This window comes from Anoplophora glabripennis, unplaced genomic scaffold (assembly GCF_000390285.2).
Source record: "Anoplophora glabripennis isolate ALB-LARVAE unplaced genomic scaffold, Agla_2.0 scaffold16, whole genome shotgun sequence".
In the NCBI taxonomy this organism is placed as follows: Eukaryota; Metazoa; Arthropoda; class Insecta; order Coleoptera; family Cerambycidae; genus Anoplophora; species Anoplophora glabripennis.
The window spans coordinates 1,951,875-1,976,390 of record NW_019416253.1 but is presented as its reverse complement, the minus strand read 5'-3'; the positions used below and the strand labels follow the sequence as shown (position 1 = coordinate 1,976,390).

The window sequence follows — 24,516 nt, the reverse complement described above, 5'->3', positions numbered from 1 at the left end:
GAACGAGAGAATTTTTTATCTTTATCTTTTATTAATAACAATTAATTATTCTGATATGCAGGTAAATTAACCAACACCTTATAAGGCGTGATTTTTAATTACTTGCTTCGTTATGCTGGTCATCTAAAAGCGTTAAGCACTGTTAATGTAAAGGAAATATTAAATGTGATAAAGGAAACGCCTACCATAAGAATAAAGTCCTCAGTTAGATACACCCCTTCAATTAAAATCAATTACCGCCCAATTAGTATATAACTCTTGATTAATAGTTTCGTTAGTTTTTTGACCGACATTTTAAGGCGCTCTATGATCAACACGATGTAATTGTCTAGAAGTAAAAAATGTAATTTTAATACAGATGTATCAGTTAAGGTCTAATGATCAAAACATTCTTAAAATATTGCAATCATTTTCCATCTTGTATATTATAAAATTACAGGAATTAGAAATTTCTTAAATATTTTTTTATCTTCCCTCATACGCACTAAAATATTTTCTATAGATAAAAAAATTTTCTTATACAAACACATTATAAGAAGATTAACGGATTACTAGCAAATTTACAGTTGAAAAAACGACAAACCGAAATGATGAAATGCAAAATTTCATAGCACAGGTATCCATTATGTTTAATATGTATTTTATCTACAATTTTATTTGACTAAAACTAGTTATCGCTACAGTTATCGAAGTAATAATTAATAGGTATTTTAAATTTGCTTCCAATTAAATTGATAATTACGAATTTATTATCTTTCAAAGAATAATCGTTGCAAAATTTTTTTATCTATAATAACAAGAAACACGAAATAAATGCTGCATTAGAGCGAGAGTTATTGTGCACCGATATACGTCTAAAACCACCTAATAAATTATATAAAAAATTACTAATAAATTTAAAGTAGGACTGTCTTTTCGAGCTGTCAAGTCATGGCCTAAGTACCTGGTCTCCGACTTATATTTCACTCCCTTAGACTTAGCTAGGAATCTCAACTTTTCCTTGTTGTTCTCGGGCTAAACTCTGTGGGGGCTAGCAGAACCCCTAGGCTCGCCGTAATATGTATATCTGTTCACCCAGTACTTCGAAACGTTTAGCTGATCTTCATTGGCCGCATCTTCAACGCGACTGATACAGCTTGCAACTCGTCGCCGGTCGATGCACGCGAATTTAAAATAAAAAGTAATTAAAACGAAATAAAGTAATACAGAAACATTTTTGTATATTTTGTTGATAGTAAAAGTTGCTTATTAAGATAAGAAAGATATTTACTTAATTAATAATAATTTTCCTTTAGTCATACAGGATAAGCTATTAAGTAATTCGTAATATTCTCAATGTAATTTATTTTACCTTTCCATGAACAACTACTGATATTGATATGATAAATATGTAAGTTAAATCCTTTAAGCTTCTGGCTAAAAGTTTTATTTATTTTACGATATACTTTTAAATAAACATAGCTATTTAATCCGATTTTTTATTCTCGATTATTTGCAGTCTTGTTCCAGGCTTTTCTCTTAGTTTTTATATAGTTGTGCTTTTTCATTTTTTTCCCTCCTATTTTCTAATTTTATAACACTTCCTTTGGATTATCAAATTTCATTTCGTTTTTATCTGTCTCCTTCAAAAATATTTTTACATCAATTTCTTTGAAAATTAGATTATCAGCGACACTTCTGACTCTCTTTTTTCACTACTGTTGTCCTTTTTCCAGGAGAATTAATTGAGAAATGTATTCTCTACTTCTCTACTCTCTTCTGTATGTTATTGAATGCATATGTGGTGGATTTATGCAGTTTCTCTGATTATTGTCTACAAAATGCAACAAAGTTACATTCGTCAAAGCTCTGCCTGCATTGCTATTATTTCTACATAAATGTAATTGATTTTGTGTAAAAAATATTTGCAAAAGAAGTTAACAATAATACTAAGTACTTTCTATATTTACGTAATCAGGAAATTTCAATATAAAATTTTAATTTCCAAGTATTCTAATACATAAAACGGCCATAGATTTTTTATTGAAGACAATTTTCTTTTTATCAACTGCTGGTTAATAGCGTTTGTGCAATGAACGATATTCGTCGATTATTTAGTCTTCATTGTTACTGTTATAAGTCAATGAACTCAAGTTTCGGAAATAGAATAACTGCATGTAATTTTCGAGTTTAGACAGATATTTCAGTTGAAAAAGAAACAATAAAAAAATAATTTACGTTAGTTATTTTTGGCCTCTTTGTTTATTTGAATAAATCAATTGTTCATAAAATCTGATAATCACAAATATTTACTGTTTGCATGAAATATTACATAATAAATTAAAGTATGAATCTGTAAATATTGACATATAGTCTGCGCAGAAAGATTAAACACACAATTAAAATAAAAATATACAGTACAACTATTTCACTTATTATCACTACAAAATTACTACATTATAGTTACTTATTAATAATTTCTTGAGGTTTATTCATCGAAAGTCTTAGTATTTTTCAAATTATTTTAAACCTGTTTAATTTTTTTTACTGAAAGATGCTAGTAGTTACGTCACATACGTCAAATAATAGGCAATCCATTGTCATGAAGAATTTCTCGGTATTTTTACTAGATCGATAATAAGATATAAGTGCCAGAAAAATGTCTTCTTTGTCATGACGCAATATTCGGACAGTATTAGAAATATTTACGAAATTTAAAACCCCAAGTGACAAACTAAAAAAATTATAGAATTTATATTTCTAAATTTATAGAACAATATTGACTTTTATAGTAATTAATAAATTAAAATTATATCGATGTTACTGAGCATGCGCATTAAAGATTATTTCATGTAAGCAAAGTAGCATCGCAACAGGATATGATTCAAGAAACGTTTGGTTGTGGTTAAGAGTGCGTCTATAATTAATAAACCACTTTAAGAAAAAAACACTCGGTAAACAGACTGACACAGCAGAGCACCAAGAAAAACAAAAAAAAATACTTTAGTCCAGGCGGTATCTATTTCGGGTGGAGTAAAACGCATATGATCGGAGATTTTTGCTTTAACGGCTTCTAAATAACATCAAAAATGATAATTTTTCTATTCAAATAAAAAAAACGTGGACTTAATTGTTATTGTAAAAAAGTATAAAAAAATAGCAAAAAAATCATTTTTTCTTGGATTTCTCGTCGACAACTTAGCAACTTTTAGACAATTTTAGACACAAATGGAAGAGGAAAAAGTTTTGTAATTAAATTTTGAACAAGATAGAGGTAGTTGCAACTCGAAAAAATAATTATTGTTATTTGCAAAAATCGGAAAAATCATTTAAAAAATTGCAAAAATGCTAGTTTATTTGTCATTTTTTTTCAGACACTTGAATAATACCTAGGATTTTCATACTTTTCCCAATTAAACTTCTTAGTGCATAGAACCATCTCACCAAATTTCATCCAATTGGGTTCGATAGTTTTTGCATAATAATTGTTTTTTTTTTTAATTAAAAAATTTTAAAAATCAAATTTCTAAAAATCTAAAGCCTTTGCATACTTGAAAATTTCACCAAAAAAAGAAGTTGAGTGCCCAAGCATTAAAATTGTTTTTGAAAAATTCAAATCGGACGATTAGGTGAGCCGTGGTGATTGTTTAAACATTTTCGCAATTTTCACGCTTATAAACAATTGCAATAATTTAAGGTATTTTTCAAATTTTTGTTTATGTTAAAATATGGTTTGAAAGCACTCGGAAAGACGAGTATTTAAAAAAAAAACTGATGATCCGCCCATTATTTTCGGAGTTATAGCCCGTTAAAGTTAACCCTTATTTATAGCAAAACTATAAGGGTATAAGGGCTGTTTTTTGAACAGGTTTGTCATTCCGAGTACTTTCCAGATATACATTTTCAAAATTTGCAATCACGCGCGTCCCATTTAAAATGTCACTCAAAGATATTCAAGACCGCGTGAAATCAGTGAGATATCAGTGGTGGGGGGAGCAAACACACAGCTACTCCGATCTCAATCCTCATAATAGTTGCCCTAATCGTAGATTTCTCCTAATGCAAATTGTGACCAACAACGAGATTGATGTGATTGATTTAAACAACATTAAATTAGATGAATTCGATGATAAGCTATTGCAGATAATTTACAGAATGAAATTAATGCGATTCATCATTTCTTGTAAGTGCACTTAAAATGTATAAATGATGACACGACGTAACAAAACTCACACCAACAGCGTAAGAACCAATCAGACCGCGCGTCTGTTGACCACAACTATGGCGCCAGTGGCGTACATTGAATTAATATATTAGAATAAATACTCAATACAAGATCTATAAAAATAAACAGTACCTACATGTATGTAAGGTAATAAAAATTGTACATTAGGTATAGAAAAAATGTATAAGATGGAAAAAAGCTTTAAAAAGAAACCTACCTTTGTGCTGAAATGACAATTGCATTTATAAAGCCACCTGTCAAAAAAAAAATTGCTTAGGAGTGGGGGTATTTTTATCGTATACAGGGTGTCCGGTAAGTACCTCCTAAACTCTCGGGAGTGTATAGGGGAGGTCAAAATAAAACTAGTCCTTCCTATAATTTTTTTTCCTAATATGCCCCCTAACGGAGTTATGGGGGGTCAAAGGGGTACCTAGAAATTAACGTTTAGGGTTATAACTTTGCAACCACCCTGTATATTTTAATAAAATTTTCGTACGTTGTATTACACATGGAGCTCTACGATTTGATGCTAAAATCAACTTTTTGCTATTATCAGGTGTCCAGAAACGGACTGGCCCTATCACAATTTTTCTCAAAATTTTGACAGAAGTAATTTTATCAAACTGAAAATATTATTATTAGATACTCTGAAGGTTTTTCTTTAAAAATGGTACTCTTTATTTATTTCGAAAAAATGAACGGTTTGCGAGATAAATCGGTTTTGAAAAAAATTGGTAACAAATACAACAACAATTAAAATTTATTTTTTTTACATATTATTTCATGCATTTAATTTCTTTAACTTTATCAAGTCCAGAAATCTTTGAACGGGTTGGCTATACTTTATGAGCAAGTAGTGACCAATTAAAAATAACATTTGAAAAATAACTTACTTACAAGACATGCAACAAAGAACATTCAACAATGAACAAAGGTACCTAAATGTTACTTCGGTAGATGTTCAAAATGAGCACCCCGTACTTCAATGCACTTTCTAATCCTACGAATGTTTTCCCGGTGCACTTGAAATAATATTCCGTGATTATTGCGGAGATGGTCACAGTTCTGTGTTAGCCTCAGCAGAAGTTCCTCTCTACTATTTACGGGTGTTGAATAAACGTTATTTTTTAAATGACCCCACAGAAAAAAGTCTAATGGGTTTAGGTCGGGCGACCTAGGTGGCCATAATACAGGTCCGCCTCGACCTATCCATCGATCACCAAAAACATTCGTCAGATGTTGACGTACTAAACGATCAAAGTGGGGTGGTGCACCGTCATGCATGTACCACATTTCAGTTCTTATTTGAAGGGGCACTTCTTCTAACAAAATATTTAGATTTTCCTCTAAAAATTGCAAATAAAGAGCACCATTAAGTCTTTGCTCCAGAATAAATGGACCAATCAAATGATTCCCGATAATGCCAGCCCACACATTCACCATAAACCTTTGTTGGTAGCGAGTTTGAACTAAAGCGTGAGGGTTTTCTTCATCCCAGACATGTAGATTATGCGAATTAATTATGCCGTCTCTTGTAAAACCTGCTTCATCGGTGAACAAAATAGATGTACCAAAATTATGATTCCGAATATGATGCTGTAAAAACCAATTGGCGTATTGAAGTCTTTTTGGATAATCATCTGGAGACATAGCATGTACTTTTTGGATGTGGTACGGGTAAAGCAATTGTTCTTTCAGAGTTTCATGTACAGCCCATTTTGTAACATTGTTTTGCGCCGCAAGCTTCCTTATGCTATTTGAAGGATTATTAGCAACGTCTTCCAATATTTGTTCCTCTACATGAGGGTCTCGTACTCTCCTCGGGGCTCCTGCTCCACCACGGCGTGGCAAAAAGCTTCCTAAATAAAGGATTCGGAAGAAATTAGTTTCACTAACGTTTTTCACTATTTTTTTTTACCTGTTTCTCTTAAACTACGATCAACTCTTTCAAAAGTTTTTGGACTCGGCAAATGTCGACCCGGAAACCTTTCCTCATAAAGTCTTCTTGCCTCCACGGAGTTGCATAATGCTTCCCCATAAATTAGGTGCATATCAGCATATTCTGCACAGGAATATTCTTCCATTTTTAAATGTTATTTCTAACGGCTTAAAACGAATACCACAATAAAATTGAATTTTTATTCTGTCACGCGCCTTTGACAAGTACTTTAAAATCAACAGGGTCTAACAACGAAAACAATAGAAAAGAACTCCATGGAGACAAGAGCAATAATAATTTGTAGATGTATTTTGGTCATAGATGTTGATTTTACAAGAAACGGCATTATTCATTCCCTTAATTCACCACCAGTAAATGTTTATGGTGAATCTGTAGGCTGGCACTAGCGGGAATGATTTTATTGTAAAAAAATAAATTTTAATTGTTGTTGTATTTGTTACCAATTTTTTTCAAAACCGATTTATCTCGCAAACCGTTCATTTTTTCGAAATAAATAAAGAGTACCATTTTTAAAGAAAAACCTTCAGAGTATCTAATAATAATATTTTCAGTTTGATAAAATTACTTCTGTCAAAATTTTGAGAAAAATTGTGATAGGGCCAGTCCGTTTCTGGACACCTGATAATAGCAAAAAGTTGATTTTAGCATCAAATCGTAGAGCTCCATGTGTAATACAACGTACGAAAATTTTATTAAAATATACAGGGTGGTTTCAAAGTTATAACCCTAAACGTTAATTTCTAGGTACCCCTTTGACCCCCCATAACTCCGTTAGGGGGCACATTAGAAAAAAAAATTATAGGAAGGACTAGTTTTATTTTGACCTCCCCTATACACTCCCGAGAGATTAGGAGGTACTTACCGGACACCCTGTATAGTTTTCTCAACTTTGGCTGTATTTAGATACAGGTAAAATGAGGCAATTTTTTTCCTCTCCGGTAATTGATCAACAGTTTGTTATGCATTTGTGATTTAATTTATTGCTTCTTCACAAGAATACAATTGGGAAGTGGCACACCCAGCTCAAAAACTTTGCAATAAAGTGGTAAATAATTTATAACTAATCTAATAACAAGTACAATAAAAAAAATTAAATGTTTTATCAGTGACGGTTTTGCATGTAGAAAGATTTAGTTAGTGATTTATTAACTCTCATAAATTGAAATTACTGTCACAATTGTTTTAAAGAATATTGTATTATTTCAATATACCACAAATTTATTTGTACTCTCAAGTTTAGCTTCGCACTAATAATTTTCGCGTATTTTTGTTAACTTTAGCAAACAAATTCATAAAAAAATAAACAGTAAATTTATTTACAAAACAAATAACAACATCTCGGTGGTCACATAGAATAATTTACGTATAAATATCACAACAAATTCTGGAATCCAGTTCCAACTAATTATAATAAGAAAAAGTCGGGTCCTATGAAACTTCCACACGTTGGAAAATTTGTAGGTATGGTAACTACATCTCCCAAATCCCCTACCTGAAAAATAACGTCCATCCCCCTCGTCCAACCTCTCGATTGTTCATCCCTTAACATCCAAAAACCTGAAAATACACATGTAAGTAATACATAAACATAAATTTAAACTACGGAAGGAAAATGCGGAATGGTATGCAGGGTGATTCCCAAATGGTTACCAAAAATAAATCTTTCTATAAAGTTTTTATCGAGGACGCTTCGTTAAAAATATACAGGGTGTTCCAGTTAACTTAACAAAGTTAACATCCGCGACCATTTTGTTTGGACTTTATTTGTTTTTCTACTATCATTTTTTAAAAATTCATAAAAAATCGTGCAACTTTTAGATTTAACGTTTTTTTATAACTCTTAAAACAAAAAAGTTAAGGGGGGGGTCAAAATATAGTGAATCACCCTGTACAGTAATTACCCTATTTGTACGATAATTTACAAGAATGATAAGAGGTTTTGAGACCATACTAAAGCATTCGAATTTTACTATAAATTATTTATAACCTTTAGTAAAAACTAAAACGGTATTCTGAAATAAAATGAGTGGTAATTCTTAAGCAAAATAATGAATTATTTTCAAATATTTATTAAATAGAGCTAACTAATAATTGCTACATTTCGTACACCGATTAACACATCCACACTCCTCAAACTTATGAAAAATATTCAAAACAGTTCTAGCAGTGGGGACTGGTTCGTCGGGGTATGAAAATTTAAATCGACCAACGACTTCCTCTGTACTTTCTACACCACAATACCATTTAATAATATTAATTTTTTGTTCGACACTGTATACCATTTTTATTTTGTAAAATTCCGTCTACTTCTTACCAAAGGCTCGAGTGGAATAATAATAAAAATAAACAAACAGCAAAGCGCTTTAGGTGTTCGGTCGGTTCACAAAAAATGCAACGGGGCACGTGCGCTCCCACAGCCAACCAATTACGAGAGTCCGAGTCGGAGCCTCGATGATATATGTCATGTCCGACCCCTTCCACCCGAAGTTGATAGGGGAGATGCGTGTAATTTACTTGGTCTATGCGAAATAATTATCTGGCCAGACCTGTATAATGCTTTTTAAAATTACATAGTTGGCTGCGATAGCAACTTTGACATTCTGAGCAGTTAGAAGAAAGAATAAATAATGATTTTCATCAGATTCAAGCAACGATAAATTTCGAACAAATTACATTTTCGTTACTAAAAAGATGTCGGGCCTGTGTTCGTGGATATGGAGGTATTTTTGAGCATTTACTCAAATAAAATCATTAAAATGGTAACTAATGTTATTAATTTCTTTATTCGAATAAATAACCGAATGATTAGTGCTTGTCATGTTAAGTAAAAGTGTTTTCAGTTGATTTTTTTAAGTTCTACTCGAAAATCAGGATTTTTCCGAAAAACATAAAAAAGTAGTAATTTGTAGAAAATTGAAAGACGAATCCGAAAATATCATGGTTATTACCGTAAAGCACTGGCACAATATTTTATTTAGAAAAATATGCCACCGATACCCTGTAGCCACTGGAGCATCTAAATTTCAGAAAAACTTCAAATTTTGGACAATGTTTACATAAATACATGTGTCCGATTTCAAATTACTGCACTTACAATTAGTAGTTTTTAAATTATTTAAAATTTTTTTAAATATTTTTAGTTTAACACCCTGTATCTTTTTAACGAAGCGTCCTAGGTAGAAACTTTATAGGAAAAACTCCCCTTAAAATTCACCAAAGAATACGAGGTTTCATTTTTGATCACCATTTGTGAATCACCCTGTATATTTATTGCATTTGTGTTAGTAGACATAAATGAAAAAAAATTAAGTCTAAAGTACGTGAAAGATTTATGCAGACAGATCTAGGAATCGTCACCCAGGTACAATAAAATATTGAGAAACAGTAAATTTAATTTATAGTTCTGGTGACAAAACGACAATAAATTTAAAAACCTAGAGATTACAGAAAACCAGATAAAGTGGCAGTACAAACTTGTATTTGTTAATAGAACTGAGTCAATATCTGGATATAACAGCAGTCTTCAGGCGTAATAATCACGAGTGGCAGAAAATTAAAATGAAGTTAATTAGAACTATTAAGAACCAAGAACGTAATCAGAGATGGGCCACCCAAAAATGTGCTGGCCCAAACTGTAGTGTAACAGGATTTTTTAAGTTTAATTTTATAGACTTTTGCCCACCTGGAGAGGTCTGTTTTTTTGCTCTATTTTTAATGTCTGGTTATGTGTTTGTTGTGATTGTAATTTTACCTGGATTTTTAGCAAAAAATCTTAATGCCACCACCCCAAATTTCGGCACTCTGATAGTGTCTTTCAATAGAGGGTTGACTAGGTTCCTCTTCATAAGCCTATTGTCAGCATCTAACTTCTCTGCCTCATGTCTGGTTAAAGCTTTGTCAAATGTATTTGATCCAACTATGTAGAAATGATATCCGTGTAGATGGAAGATGTGTTCGTCTTGATCTCCACCTAAAATAATTATAATAGTCAATAAAATCACAAACAAATATGCATACGTATTGCGTTGTTCAGACAGAGCTGTATGTAAAAAATGGTGTTTATATTTTAAAGTAATGATCTATCTCTTGCAAAAATCTGTTATTAATCATATCTCTGCTAAGGTTTAATGAATTATTTCTTCTTCGCAACAGCAGCTGAACGTCAATAATGCATTGTTTACGGAAATCAATGAAATGCTGCTGCGTGAAATAATAGTGGTTTGTTTTTACAGTTTATCACAATTCAATATGGCATTAACGACTTTCCATTAAAACGTTTCTTATATGTTGTACAAGACTAATAATAAATCATAACGAACCAAGGGACACAGAAAGGAAATAGCTACGCGCAATTTTATGCCTGACTTTCGATTCGTCTACAGTAACTTTTCTTGTAATTAGATACTAAAACGAAAATAACTGACTCTTTACAATAACATATTAGTTTTCACAGTCATAAAAATGGGGGGGAGGATTGTTTACATTTACAGGGTGGTTAATTGTATAACTTTTACGTAAATTCACGTTTTTCGCTTATAACTTTTTTCCGTTCATTTCTACGAGGAAACAGTAAAGTCCTTTTTTCGACTTCAAAAGGCCTAAAAAAATAGCCTTCGAGTCTCAAAAAATATTGATTACATCAAAAGTTATAAACAGAAGAAGTTTATTTATAACTTTTGAATTAAACATTTACAAACTCTGTTATTATTACTATAACGTTTTGGCATCGCATCCTCTCATACCTTATCACTGTCTAATAACTCACACGAAACCTGGAATCGGTAAGTTGAATAGTTTACAAGTTATAGCCTTATAAACAAATTAACTAATTATTCGTCTGGACGACCCCGAGCATCTTCCACAATCGCACCGATTTTTTTCATGGTAGATTTCATAATAATACATTGAAATCTATCATTTTTTTTAGTTTCAAATTTGCAACCTGGATTTTTTTTTATTTTGTAGCCTTAGCTGCAAAATGAAATATACGACGCACGCGCGTGATATAGTTATATATTATTACATATCCGGAAAGCTTATGAAAAGAGCTTTAAGTTAAAAAAAGAATCGTCAAGATTCGTTGAAAAACAACGGAGTTACAGACTGTCAAAGTTGACGGCCTATTGTTAAACAAATTAGGTTGGTAGCGACAAAAAAAAATACTCTCATAACCGGCAACCCAAGTACTTTCCCAGATAAAAATATTTTATTTGTGGAAGTATGTTAAGTGCATAAAAAATATTGTTAAGTCAGTGGGTCGCTTGATTTTTCGGCAAGCCGCACTATAATTCATTTGGACTTAGGTATGGACAAAAAGTAGCGCCTCGTAGAAAAAAGATAAAAAAATTAAAAAAACAGGCTTGTAAAGCTTAAGTGGAACAAATTAAGGGAAAAATAATCACATTTCACCAGCACCCCATTTACACCCTCAAAATTGAGCCCCAAAATTATAAATTTGGAAAAAAATTACATTTTCTGCTCTCTCGTTTGAAAAAAAAATTTTTCAAATGATACAAAACATTTTTTTATAGTTTTTGAGATGAGGAATAAGAATCCATTGTTTAAATTGAGCTAAAAAAAATTAGAAGCCTTAAATTTACGAATATTTCATTTTATGATGTTTTCAGCTCAGATTTCCACTCTTATGCATCGATTTGCTTGAAATTTGGACAGTAGGTGGGAAATAGCTCAAGAAATAAAATACATCCTATGCTGATATATATTTTCACCCTGGGGGTGGTTTCTACCCCTTTGAAGGGGTTGAAAACAAATTTTGTCATAATAATCCCGGGAATCGATAGAGCAACTAATTTGAAGCAAAAAATGTTTCATACAATTTTTTTGATAAACCAACACTTTTTGAGTTATTTGCGATTGAAAATTCAATTTTTCAATTGAAAATTCATTTTTTCATAAAAAAAATATTATAAACAGAACTGAGATCATATCCGATAAAATATTATAAAATTAGAATAAAAATACCTTTAATTTGGTTGTTTAAAGATATTTCTAGCTGCTATAGAACCGATGTTATAAATTCATAAGTTGACATTTTACTTATAATCGCTATAACTTCATTTCTGCAGCAGATGGAAGCTATTTTAAGAAGCCAAATTGTAAGCCTTTTACTGTACTTTCATAACCAACGTAAAATGTTGGCCTTGTTTTCTTACATAGCGATAATTATTCAATAAACAAGCTAAATATTGAAAAAGCTATTATTCGCTATTAATTAAATGAAAGTCGTTATAACTTCGGTTCCATAGCAGCTAGAAATATCATTAAAAAACAAAATTAAGGATATTTTACTTTAATTTAATAATTATTTAGTTCTGTTTATAATAATTTTTACGAGGTACTAAACTGTCCAGCAATACGCAATTCAGTTGGTATCTGGAGTTGGACCGTGTCTGAGTGTTTTTTGCGTACCACTATTTCCTTTTCTTGAGGTGTTTTTCAGCGAGTGCGGAACAGAATGCCCTCCACATTTAACTGACATCTCATACAAGTAATATTCTACATACCTTGGTCGATTAAAATAATTTCCGTGGTGCTCCCGAGGGCGATGTGTTCCATGTGGACGCATTCGCAGACGGCCTGGCCGGCGCACTTCTGCGGCACATTTAATTCGTTGCACATTAAGTTCGATGCGACATCATCCGGTTGAGTCAAAATAGGCGAGGGAGGATATGTAAATGTGAAGTTGTTTATCCTGTATATTTTAGAGGGCGTCTCTTTGAATCCTGAAAAAAATAAGGTCACTCAGAGGTAATATTTATGAGAGAAAGACGTATCGACATCAGAAGGGGAGAAAGTAAGCGTGTATTCGTATAATTTTTGTGCTTATCAGAAGAAATTTCACGAAGTTAGTAGGTATATCGCCGAAAGTTTCATAGGGTTTGATTAATTTTTTGTTAATTGAAAATTTGTTTTTGCAATAAAAAAAAACTACAATCTTGTACAAAATTTCATTCAGAACAAAAATTATATTTTCCATTTTCTTCGCAAAGATAATGAAGACAAACAAATGAAAAAACATTAATGGGAACATTTCAAAGCAATTGCATGTGAGTTCCACAAGGGTCAGTTCTTGGTCCTTTATTCTTTTTAATACTCATAAATGATATTGTCGATGTAGTTGGATCTTTGGACTGGCATGGCGATGGAATGATTGAGGTAATGGAGGAATGCAAATGTTCCAGACTGCGTTGTGGTAGGTAGCTATAATTTTATACAAAAAAAGAGCATTCGATGCATTTTTGTCACCTCTAATAGGACGTCGTACATTTCAAATATTTATGTTTATTCGTCTAAATATGAAACAATTTGCAGAGTTATACTACGTGAAATGGGATTTTACTTCTGATTCATAAACATTGGCTATCTACTTAAAATGAAGTTCCTTTACAATTTAAATAAATTAAAAGCAATCTCGTATTTAAAAGTCGACTAAATTCACTCATTTTATTCAGTATCCGAATACCTAATGACTAGAGAGCGGACAATGTGTGTCTTTAACCCGAAGAATAGGTCAAATTTTGGTAGAGATGTGTACGCGTTCAAAAATGTATTGTGTATAAACTATGCAAAATATAATTATTATGTATAGCAAATATATCGCGAAAATTTGTACCCTTTATTTAAAATCCATAAATCATGTGAATAGGTTAAATAACGAGAAAATAATTAAGTTATTTTTGTTCTAAAGAAATGAAATGACACTCGCGCCTATCTCTAGTCCATCCGTCGACATCGGTTGCGTTTATCGAATTCCTATTGGTCAGAATTCAAACTGCAGCCCTGTTATGAATGGAGCGTGAGTTGGACTATTCTATCATGTGCGTCGCCTAAGGCTATTCGTTACATTGACTCCTAATTTCCAATTAAAAGAACGACACTATTTTTAAACGAACTTTATTTAATAAATATGTAGTATACAATTTCTGATTTTCTAAATATTTTATAACGCCTAAAAATGTATGTACCGTGGAATTTTCGTGAAATATCACGTAAATTTCCGATGCATACCAGACACGCCACTGCATCATGGATAATGTATCTAGGTTTATGAATGACACATCTATGTTCAAGGTTAAAGACACAAATTGTCCGCTCTCTGCTAATGACAATACTCTTTCTGGAGGATAATATACTGCTTATACACTGCTGTGATAGTTTTTTATCTTTATCCTTATTGTACATTTTTTTATTTTACATGGCATATGATATTTGTTTTAACTATTACAAAAGAGTAAGGCAAATTACGCATTTTATTTTTTAACATGAAAGTCTCATATTATTGTACTTTCTAGGTTAAACTATTTACCAACGCATATCGTAACGCCATTAGGTTTGTTATATAATATTATGGAATAATATTGTATACTTTCACTAGAGTATTGCATAGGAAATTTACTTGTAGTGGAGTGGATACTACTCAATATATAAATAGAAACAACATATGTAAAATGGCATAAGTATTATGATGTAAATTTACTTCGAAATTGATATTATAGACGCTAAAGTTTGGATTTAACAAAAATTTAGACCAGGAGCATAATGTGGATTACTAAAGAATGACAAGGTCGAGAACCTTGCCCTCTTATAATACGGTTTTCTCTAATTTACATAAAATGATAATGCTAATTGTGTATTTTGCAATGCTATAATTTATTAGCTATGAGAACTAACAGCAACTCATTAAGAGTATTGGTTTTTTAGGTTGTATTAAAAATTATGTTGTGAAATTTATTAAAATAAATTGTAATAACATCACAAATAATTAATATGCTGCAGTGCATTTAGTTAGATTTTTACTTTATTTTAAAGGCATTAAGTTAATTCAAATAAATTCAAATTTTTTTCTAAAAATCCTATCAAATGAAGTTCTTCGATACCAAAAAACTTAAAATGCAAAAGATATCAACATTTAAAAAAAAAGTATCGAAAAATAATTGGTTCGGTAGAAAAATAACCACATTAATATGTGTAGTTGGTGGCGTAGGTAGAAACGTTTTATCTTACGAGATAATCATACAGGGTGTTTACGAACCTGGAGACAGTTTATAATGATAAGTAGGCTGCATTAATAAATAAGCATTTCTAATAACCGAATCCGGTTGAAACTGCAAAACGGTGCTTAAAATGAATAACAAATAAAATCGCTAAAACTTATTGAGGACCTCTGTAATTTTTATCCACATAAAAAAGGTGAGTTGTTGTGGCCGTAGATAACTCTTAACTCGCTTTTTTATCCCGTTTTTGTAATAAATGTTCGCCATAGCTAGTCGAGCTATAGATGGATCAGCGATTCCAAAAATGTTTCTTCATATCATTGCGGTAAGTCAGTAGGTACCTAAAAATGTGCATAGCTAACTCTGGGAATGATTTACTAACACTTAAACAACATGGAGGTTGGCGTTCTTTTTTTGTAAAAAATATGTCGAATCGAATTTTCACACCTTGGTTCACTTTTGTAAACTTTTTTAAGCAATATAACAGTTCACTTACCTGTATCTATATCCATAGTTCCCAATGCAGAGTCGAATCCAAGATAAATCTGCCTGTCTACTTGAGGATCCCTAAGTTCCGGCAGAATCTTATTTAAGGGTCGTACGTCGCCCAAACAAACCTTCCCAATTTCGCTCTTACAAAGGCTTGTTTCAAAGTGCCTTAATTTTTCGTCCTTCTTCCTCTCCGTCGCTTCAACGCCAGAACCTCCATAACTTATAACAGCGAGTCCATGGATTTCTCTACTGTTACAACTCGAGCTTGCTCTTAGGAAATAAGCGCCATCTTCCCTGGTTGTCTTTAGAACGAAATCGAATCTCTCACCCTTAGACAGTTCTGCAGAACTAACCTCGTAAGGATTGATCGGAGTTCCATCAACTGCGATAATTTTCAGTAAGTGTTTGTCGATGGAAACGGTTATGGGACAACCTACGGACCCTCCCGTATAAGCAACTCTGAACCTGTACCTCCTTTCCTTTTCAACATTGAAAAGAGTTGGAGTTGGTCCGGATACAGAGGGAGCTTTGCCGTTTACCAGGATCGCCTTTGGAAGCTCATCCTCGTCTTCGAACAGAGAAGAACGATCACCCGACCACTCTGAAAGCAAAATTATGTGGTCCTTGGAATCGACGTCGTAGAGCTTCCTGTGCGGCTCAAGTTTGTCTGCTTGCCTAACAATCAGAGCACCAAATAAACCATCCGTCCTGTCCGAGTCGGAATAAGCGTGGTAGAAGTGGGTTCCTGGAGACGACGCCCTGAATTTATACTGAAACGTCGTGTAGCTGAGAATAGGGCATTGTGTGACCATGGGAACGCCATCCATGAAAGGTGCCTCATGGTTGGGCTGGCCTCTCCAGTGCATCGTCAGCGAATGTCCTGGTATCTTGTTGGTTACGTCCACCACCAGGATGTCGTTTTGGCATACTTGTATGGCGGGTCCTGGTAGTTGGCGGTTGGCTATGATGATGCCCCTCAAGGAACCTTCTGCGCTGGTACAGTACGAGCTGCTGCAGTCTGTGGAGTTTTCTGGGCAGTCTTGGCAGTCTCTGAAAATGAAAGGATGCTTAACAAAACAAAGACTGGGTTATTTATTTTCGAAATCGAGTCGATTTAATTGAATCTCTTGACAAAGATTAATGTTCTGACAATGTTATACTCGGCAGACGTATTTTTAAAAATACAACTAACATAGATACTTTTTTCTTCTCAGGTTTAGGTCTGACATTGTAAAAACGATTTGCTTTTGCTCAAAAAATTCTATTGCATCATATAACATTTGAATCTATTTTCATCTTTTTTTCGAAGTCAAATTTGACAACTGATTAACGGTTGAAGCAATGTTTCTTGTGAATGACATAGTAGAAGAGTTTTTATAACAAAGTCTAAATTATTATAAATATTCCAATTAAAAACAGCTTCAAATGATTTTGCAATAGTTTACATTTTACAGTAATGGTAGGACTGTATTCCTCTAAAGAATTTGAAACCAGGTGCAAATAACAAATACATTGAACTTAACAATGCTTCTGGTAAATCATTAATAAAGCAAAGGAACAATAAAGGCCTCAGGTTTGAACCTTGCGGAACTGCGGAAAATGTTTTAAATTTGTAAGAGTATTATTATATTTTATCATAAATCCTCTATCTTCGCTTTCTGAAAATCAATATAAATTAGATCAACTTGTATTTTACTTTCAAAGATCTGAATGAATGAAATTATTAAAAGAAATGCGAAATATTAAGGCGATTTTTTTTATATAAAGCTGTGTCCACCAATAATTATACAAGATTTATTCAAATAATTTGGAAGAATAAAGTTTTAAGGGGCTAAATATTATGAGAATTAAAGACGATTTCACTCGGCGCCATTTTAAAGTGCAGCATAAAATTTCATTGATAGAAAACTATGGGCTCTTTTTTATATCCTGAAATGTCCTTTCTTAATTTTAGTTTCACAATCGGCGCCTTATTTTAAGGTCTTTGGTGGTAGAAATCCTTAAGAATTCTTCATTTTAAGCTTATAATAGTGATGTTTATCAGTAATATCTAACTCAGGAAGGCAAAAAATTGTCTATCTCGTGAGTTTTAAAAATTGACTGCAAATAAACTGTAGATATTATTAAAAAAAAATTTATAACATATTTTCTATGTCTTTTTATATCACCGTTCATAACGATTTATGCATGATGCATTTTGTTCAGAAAAACACTAAAATTTCCTTTTCTTGAAGTCTGTACTTCCCGTCAATAACCATAAACTGTGCCACCAATAACTACAACAAACGATTTGCATATGCAGTATAATCTATCAATTTCCGCTACAAAGTAGTTTTATTCAGTATTTGCGGTTCAATCAATGACTAAATATTCTGTAGAAATCGTTTTACTCACTGGTTCACTGTTTGGTACATTTCTATCGTTAATTTAACCCTACATATCATAGGCCAGTCTAGATCATGGCAGGGTCTATCACAGCTTTTGAAGTTTGGATCTGAAACAAAATACAATCATATAAGAATGTCTATTGTAATAACTTTATCCATACAGGTCGATAATAGCGAGGAACACGAGTAGGAATACATTTTTTGAAGTGATAAAGTACAATTTACCATTAAAAATTTAAATATATGTTAATTCGAAAGCGAAAGCTGTTGTTCGAAGAATTGAACAATTGTTTTTAAGTATACCTATACCCTTACTATAAATAGACATGTTCAGCATTACCATTACAAGGTTGAAAGAAAGTCATATAGCAGGTACCATTAATACAAACGAGGGAACTTTCACCATTCTTGATTTTTAAGTCCAATGATTTTTACCAAGCTGGTTATCATAGTACAAATTGCGGCTTTCTTTTTTAGAGAAATTGTAAGATTAACGGCACAAAAGGGGGATAAAGAAATGTTCCGAGACAAGTTATTTCCATTTGCGTTTTTGGAAAGAAAGTGAATTTGTCTAAAATTTCGTCTGATGGTTATCGTAGGTGTCGTTTGTTAATTTAGAGATTTGATACTAATGTATTTTTATTGCATTAATAGCTTATTGGTTTCTGTTCTGATGTTTTAAAGATTTGTCCTAAATAAAAGGGTGTTTTATTATAGTTCTGTGACTAAGTAATTGTTTTATATGCATGTTTGAATCTGATGATTGCTTGATTACTGAATTTATTAAACTGGTTATAAAGGTCGTCCACAAAATTCGGAAAATGTTGAAATTGACCTACTGATATTTTAGTAGAGGTAAAACAAAAATATTTGCAGTATTTCTACTGAAGAACAAATTCTTCCTTTTTCTTTATTTTTAATGTTCCTGATTTTTTGATGTTATTTAGTACCCATTTAGAGTCGCTTTCATGATTTTTTTTCAAATTTTTATTTCAAACTTTCAAGAATTCTCAAAAAATCGTCTTTCAATATGCAAATTTATGAGACAGGTTCTAGAATGGGATCTTTTTTATTCAATTTTTTTAATTAAAAAATTTTTTTGATATTTCAATTTTTTACAATGTGCGCTATTAAACCAAATTTTTATTATAGAAATAAACCGCGATGAGTAATCTTTAATAGTACCATATTTTTAAAACAATTTCTACTAATTTTGTCATTATTAAATATCTAAATTATTATTAACTAAACATTCCGATTTTTTTTCAATATTCAAAAATTTATTTTGCATAATGACAAAATACTGGTTATATTTTTGACCATTTGGATTTAGTAAAAACATTTATATCATAATTAGTGTCCAATAATTTACCACTTTTGCATATAAACATCGGTCGAGAAATGCTTCCTAAAGGAGCCACACCCTCTAAATGGGGCCCAAAAAAATTTTTATTTTACATTTCCGAAATGGGTTGAAGGAAAATTATGAATTCTGACACCATGAACGCTCACTAAAAATCGAAATAGATCATCATAAAATTTTTCAAAAATTTTGACCAGGGGCGTCTCAATTGGGTGGGTCGTCGGATAATATTTGCCCCAATTATTTTTGCTTGTCGAAATTTTCAAATACAGAGGCCAACATATGATAGACCTTCATTTCCTCTACAAAAAAGGTACTCTTTATTTCTTTCGATAAAATGCTCTATTTCCAAAATAAAAATTTAATTAAAGAAAAAGTCGTTTGTTTAGGAACAACGAGGTTATTATAAAACACATTTTATAGTAGAGTACTTTTTTCTTAATGAAATAGTCCTGACTATCCATTGCGAAAGCTCAGCAAACAATCGACTCTGTCGAATAAAAAAAAGCGACGAGTAGCAGAGAGTGTTCAGCAACACAAAACTTTGATTTATATTTTCGAAATGCAATTATTTTCTTTGATATCGCGAGGAAATTTCCTACAACTTTGTTTCTAACCATTTTTTCCTAGATAGAAAGGTAAAAAAGAACAGGGGTAGGATGGTATGTGGACAACACTGTACACATTGCAAGAGATCTTGAAAAATTCAATATAACATAGTAAAAGAAAAGCAAAGAATCTTAAGCGGAAACTACTCAAAGCCTGCTAAAGCAAATAAATACTTATACTCACGGCATCAAGTACGTGTTGCAAAAGAAATTGTAATATTACTGGAAATTGGGGTCACATCTTACACAATTTAAGTTTTGTAAACCTCTCTATGATTCTCAAGAACGTGTTCTACCTACATATACAGTATGTCCGCGGATTGAGTTTACAAGAGGACAAATGAACAAACAGTGAAAGATATAAAAAAGGCATTCTTGATAAAAGCTTTTGCTTGAAAAATGAATAAGAGTCACGTTGTCAAAAATTTAATTAAGCCTCTCTAGCACACCTCTAATCAGAGTATTTACAGGGTGTTTTTAAGTGAAGTAGCAAAATTGGTACCGGTGAATGTAGAGCCAAAAATAAGAGGATTGAAGTAAAAATACCTTATATGAAAGTTGCACCGCTGAGGCGATATACCCTCTTGAAACATTTAAATTTTTTTTAATTTTAATAGTTTTCTAGTAAAAAAATCAGATGCGTCATCGTTCACTAAAGGGGTAATTGCGAAAATTAATAAATAAATTGTTATTTATCATATTAATAAATTGACACTTTCTGTCAACCTATAATTAATACCAATTGATTAATTCCGTTTAAAACAAATCGTTTATGTTACTCCAATACCAAATAATATTGAAATGCTAAAAGACAGAATTACCCAGGCTGTCCATTCAATATCCCAGGAAGAAATCAGAAATTTCTTCAGATATTTAAGAAAACAATTAGAAAAGTGTGTTCAATATGGGGGTGGCGTTTTTGAAATTTGATATCTTCATCATATTGCTTTGTTTACTTTTTTTAGCTTAATTGTTGTAATTATGTTCGTATTATTTAAAAATTACACTTGAATGAAGACGTATTTTAGTTTTGTACTTTGTTACCTATATAAAAAATTACATTTTTGATAACGTAACCTTTATTCATTTTTCAAGCAAAAACTTTTATCAAGAATATCTATAGAATATTTTAATATCTTGCAAAATAAGGTATGTTTACTCTTACGCAAAATAACATTTTTGTGTTTTTGATCCACCTTGTATGACAAAATTGAGGTTCGTTATGGTGATTCATATTTTCTAAACAAGCAAATACTTTTATCAATAATGCCTTTTTTTGTCGTATCTTTCACTTTTTGGTCCATTTGTCCTCTTGTAAAGTCATTCCCCGGACATAATGTATATACAGGGTGATCCACTAATTATCTCTTTCTTGAAATTTAATCCGTTGTTGTTACGATATTTGAATGGGTCAATAGCAGAAAATGCTATCAGAAATACAATTATTGAACTTCAATTTAATAATATATAGCTGAAAAACCGATTTGTTGAGAAAATATATAATATATTTTTTATTTTTTAGTAACCTCGTATATTTTAGTTGAATTTTTAAATGCAAAACCAGTGATATAATACATCATATTTTGTCGTTTTATAGGCGAAATAATCGACAAAATATGTTCATGCATATCACAAACACTTATTAAAAAAAAATTGAAATTTTAAATAGTACTTTGGAAATCTGTTTTATTGTTTACAGAAAACACCACTGTTAGCGCACCTCACAGGTATTCAATACATAATTTCTAACTCAATTAAAATACACGTGGTTAATACGAGTACTAGTGAAATTACTTTCCAGCCAAATTGTAGCGGAACAAATGAATGACTATCGCCGAAATGTTTTTAAGTATGTAGTTAAGTTCTTATTTAATTTGAGAAAATACTATTCTGTACTTTGATCTTCTCCTTTCTTTTTTTTATGCCAGCAACGTAGTTGCACATATTAAATCTCTAATGGGTTTACTTCTATTTGTTCGATAGCTTTTAGCTTAAAATATTTAAATTAACACTCACTTTACCGCGATAAAAAGTCACTGAACTGTATTTTGAAATATTAAACTAAATGTTCGAGTTCGAGTAATGGTCTAGTCGACATTTTTTCCTGAGCTTATCTTCTCGAAAGTTAAAATCACAGGGATCTTTCAATATCTTGTTTTACTTAAGATTAAATAACGTACAAAATACAGATCAATTTTAACAACAATTTACAATTATTTAAAATACTACATATGCGAGGACTTTCTGAAAATTAAAAAACACACTGTACTCTAACAAACCTAATATGAAAATAACTTGAAAAAATGAGAAAACTAATACAAAATAGTTGTTTACTAAAACAAAAACAAAGACGCACATGCTAATGAACTCAGATGTTCTTTACAAAAATCGCAACAAAGTATACTTAAGCCAAATAGGTATATTTTTTTAAATCTCGAATCAATGAGCATAAAATAGACTGTTATAACGTTTTAAAAAATAAAAAAATTAGTAACAGTTCTTGCAAAAAATGGTTTTTATTAGTTTTATATTTTTTTCTATGATAGTACAGTAAAGGTGATAAATTCTCTGTCAGATCTTTTGATAATTTTATTAATTTTATTTTGAATCATAATTTTTTTTATATGCTGCATTATTGCCAAACTTAAGCAGCATATAAAGAAAATTATGATTCAAAATAAAATTAATAAAATTATCAAAAGATCGCCAGAGAATTTATCACCTTTACTGTACATCATAGAAAAAATTTTAGTCCCTACCTACAGACTTATCTTTCAGCTGGTATGGTTTACTGTGAGGATGCTTTTCTCAATAACGCACCAAGAAAAAGGGGAGTAAGTGAAAATTGTCTTCCAAAAGAAAGGTTTAATAATAAGATTTTCCCTGTTGAATTGAGAATATATTTCCTTATTTTTACGGCGGCTCAAAATCTTAGAGGGAGGGGGTTCTGGCAATTTGGTTGTACAAATATATTGATATTTCCCTACGTTTTTGTTATTACCTCTATTATGTCTGGTATACACTGTTATTAACTTTTATATATATTTTTTATAATCCCTATATAACACTTGTAATTCTTTTGTTTTATTTAAGAATCCTGAAGATGTCTCAATAAAGGAAAGAAACGTCGACATTTAGAAAATTCGTACAACTATGTATATTGATTTGGCTACTAATTCTACAAATTATTATAAACATTTAGAGTCTTACCTGGAATAGGAGTAAAATATAGCACGGTAACCACTGCTGCTACCATCCCCAGGACAATGGACGCCCTAAGCACCAAACTCGAAGCACCAGACATCTTGGAACCTCTATTATTACTGCACCGATTTTCTACCATTACACAAGTGTTTGTTTATATTTCATATGTACGGCTTCCGATGAATTCTTCATAAACAGTCTATTCACTATGTTAAACTCAACCGGTATTTAATATAATAATGCGGGAATAGTTGTATTTACATTGGATAGGTAGATAGGATAGGTTAGGTTAGGATACCACTAGCTTGGAACTTTGAAGATACGATGTTTGTGTGGCTGTCACGCTTATGGAAGAGTAGAGTTATTGTGGTCGAGGAATAATTTTACCACAGGTACTCCCACTTTACGTATGGATCTGGGTAGAGCATTGGTATAATATGTTTATTCAAGGCAGTGAAAGTTTTTTATATAATAACCGCCAGTGAAGCAAGGAAGGTACTGTTGTGTTTTAAGCATCTGAACAATGAATTGCTGAGGTGTTTTTGTGACGTACGAATTTACTATTATTCGCTTTTTTCCTAGACTACTATCAAATGAAATGGAAAAATGTTCTTTGAATCCAAAAATCTAAGTACGTAAAAGATATACAGGGTGATTTCACTTTAAATACAGAAACTGCAGGAATAGATTAGTTACCATGAAATAAGTATAGTTTGCTCATAAAAATTTCCTAAAAATTTATGTGAGTATGATGATATAATAAATTTTTTTAAATTTTATAAATGTGAACTCGGATACCTGTGTATATTATTAAAATACTTACTAAAATCAGTTCACAAGTGCTCCAAAAACACAAAGATGATGGTAATTTAACCGCTTCGAAAATTTTACCGAAAAGATGCGATTCATTTTTTTACCATAACTTTTGTAATTTTAAAGTTATAAATTTACTCAAAAACCCATTTTCTAGGGAATTTAAAGCACTTTAAGTTCTGTGATTTGCAGTTTTTTTGAGCCCTTCGTTTTTTAGATTTGTAAGCTAAAAGGGCTCAGGAAAGGCAGTCTTGGAGCTTAGTTTTGAGCTTCTAATGGTCATAACTCAGTCAAAATGTCCTACAAAAATTAAAAGAAGCAAATTGTTCAGTAAGAAAAAAAACGCAATTTCTTATTCTATCATTTTATTTATAACTGTTAGTTTTTGAAATATTGTGAAAAAAGGCGATTTTTTTTAAAAATTGAAACATTTTATTCAAAAGTAGGTAAATGAAATATTTTTTTAAATTT

The 24,516-nt window shown here is 31.5% G+C and overlaps 1 protein-coding gene across 1 annotated transcript; it reads right to left on the bottom strand.

Moving 5' to 3' along the window:
• Positions 1-7,509: 7,509 nt before the first annotated feature.
• Positions 7,510-23,605, bottom strand: LOC108914013 (laccase-2-like). The gene is made up of 6 exons (XM_018719706.1): positions 23,239-23,605; positions 18,065-18,164; positions 15,675-16,720; positions 12,689-12,907; positions 9,916-10,134; positions 7,510-7,721 (listed from the first exon to the last, which is right to left on the bottom strand). Exons 1-6 carry the CDS (start codon positions 23,369-23,371, stop codon positions 7,570-7,572), a joined length of 1,869 nt encoding a protein of 622 aa, XP_018575222.1. The 5' UTR covers positions 23,372-23,605; the 3' UTR covers positions 7,510-7,569.
• Positions 23,606-24,516: the final 911 nt, after the last annotated feature.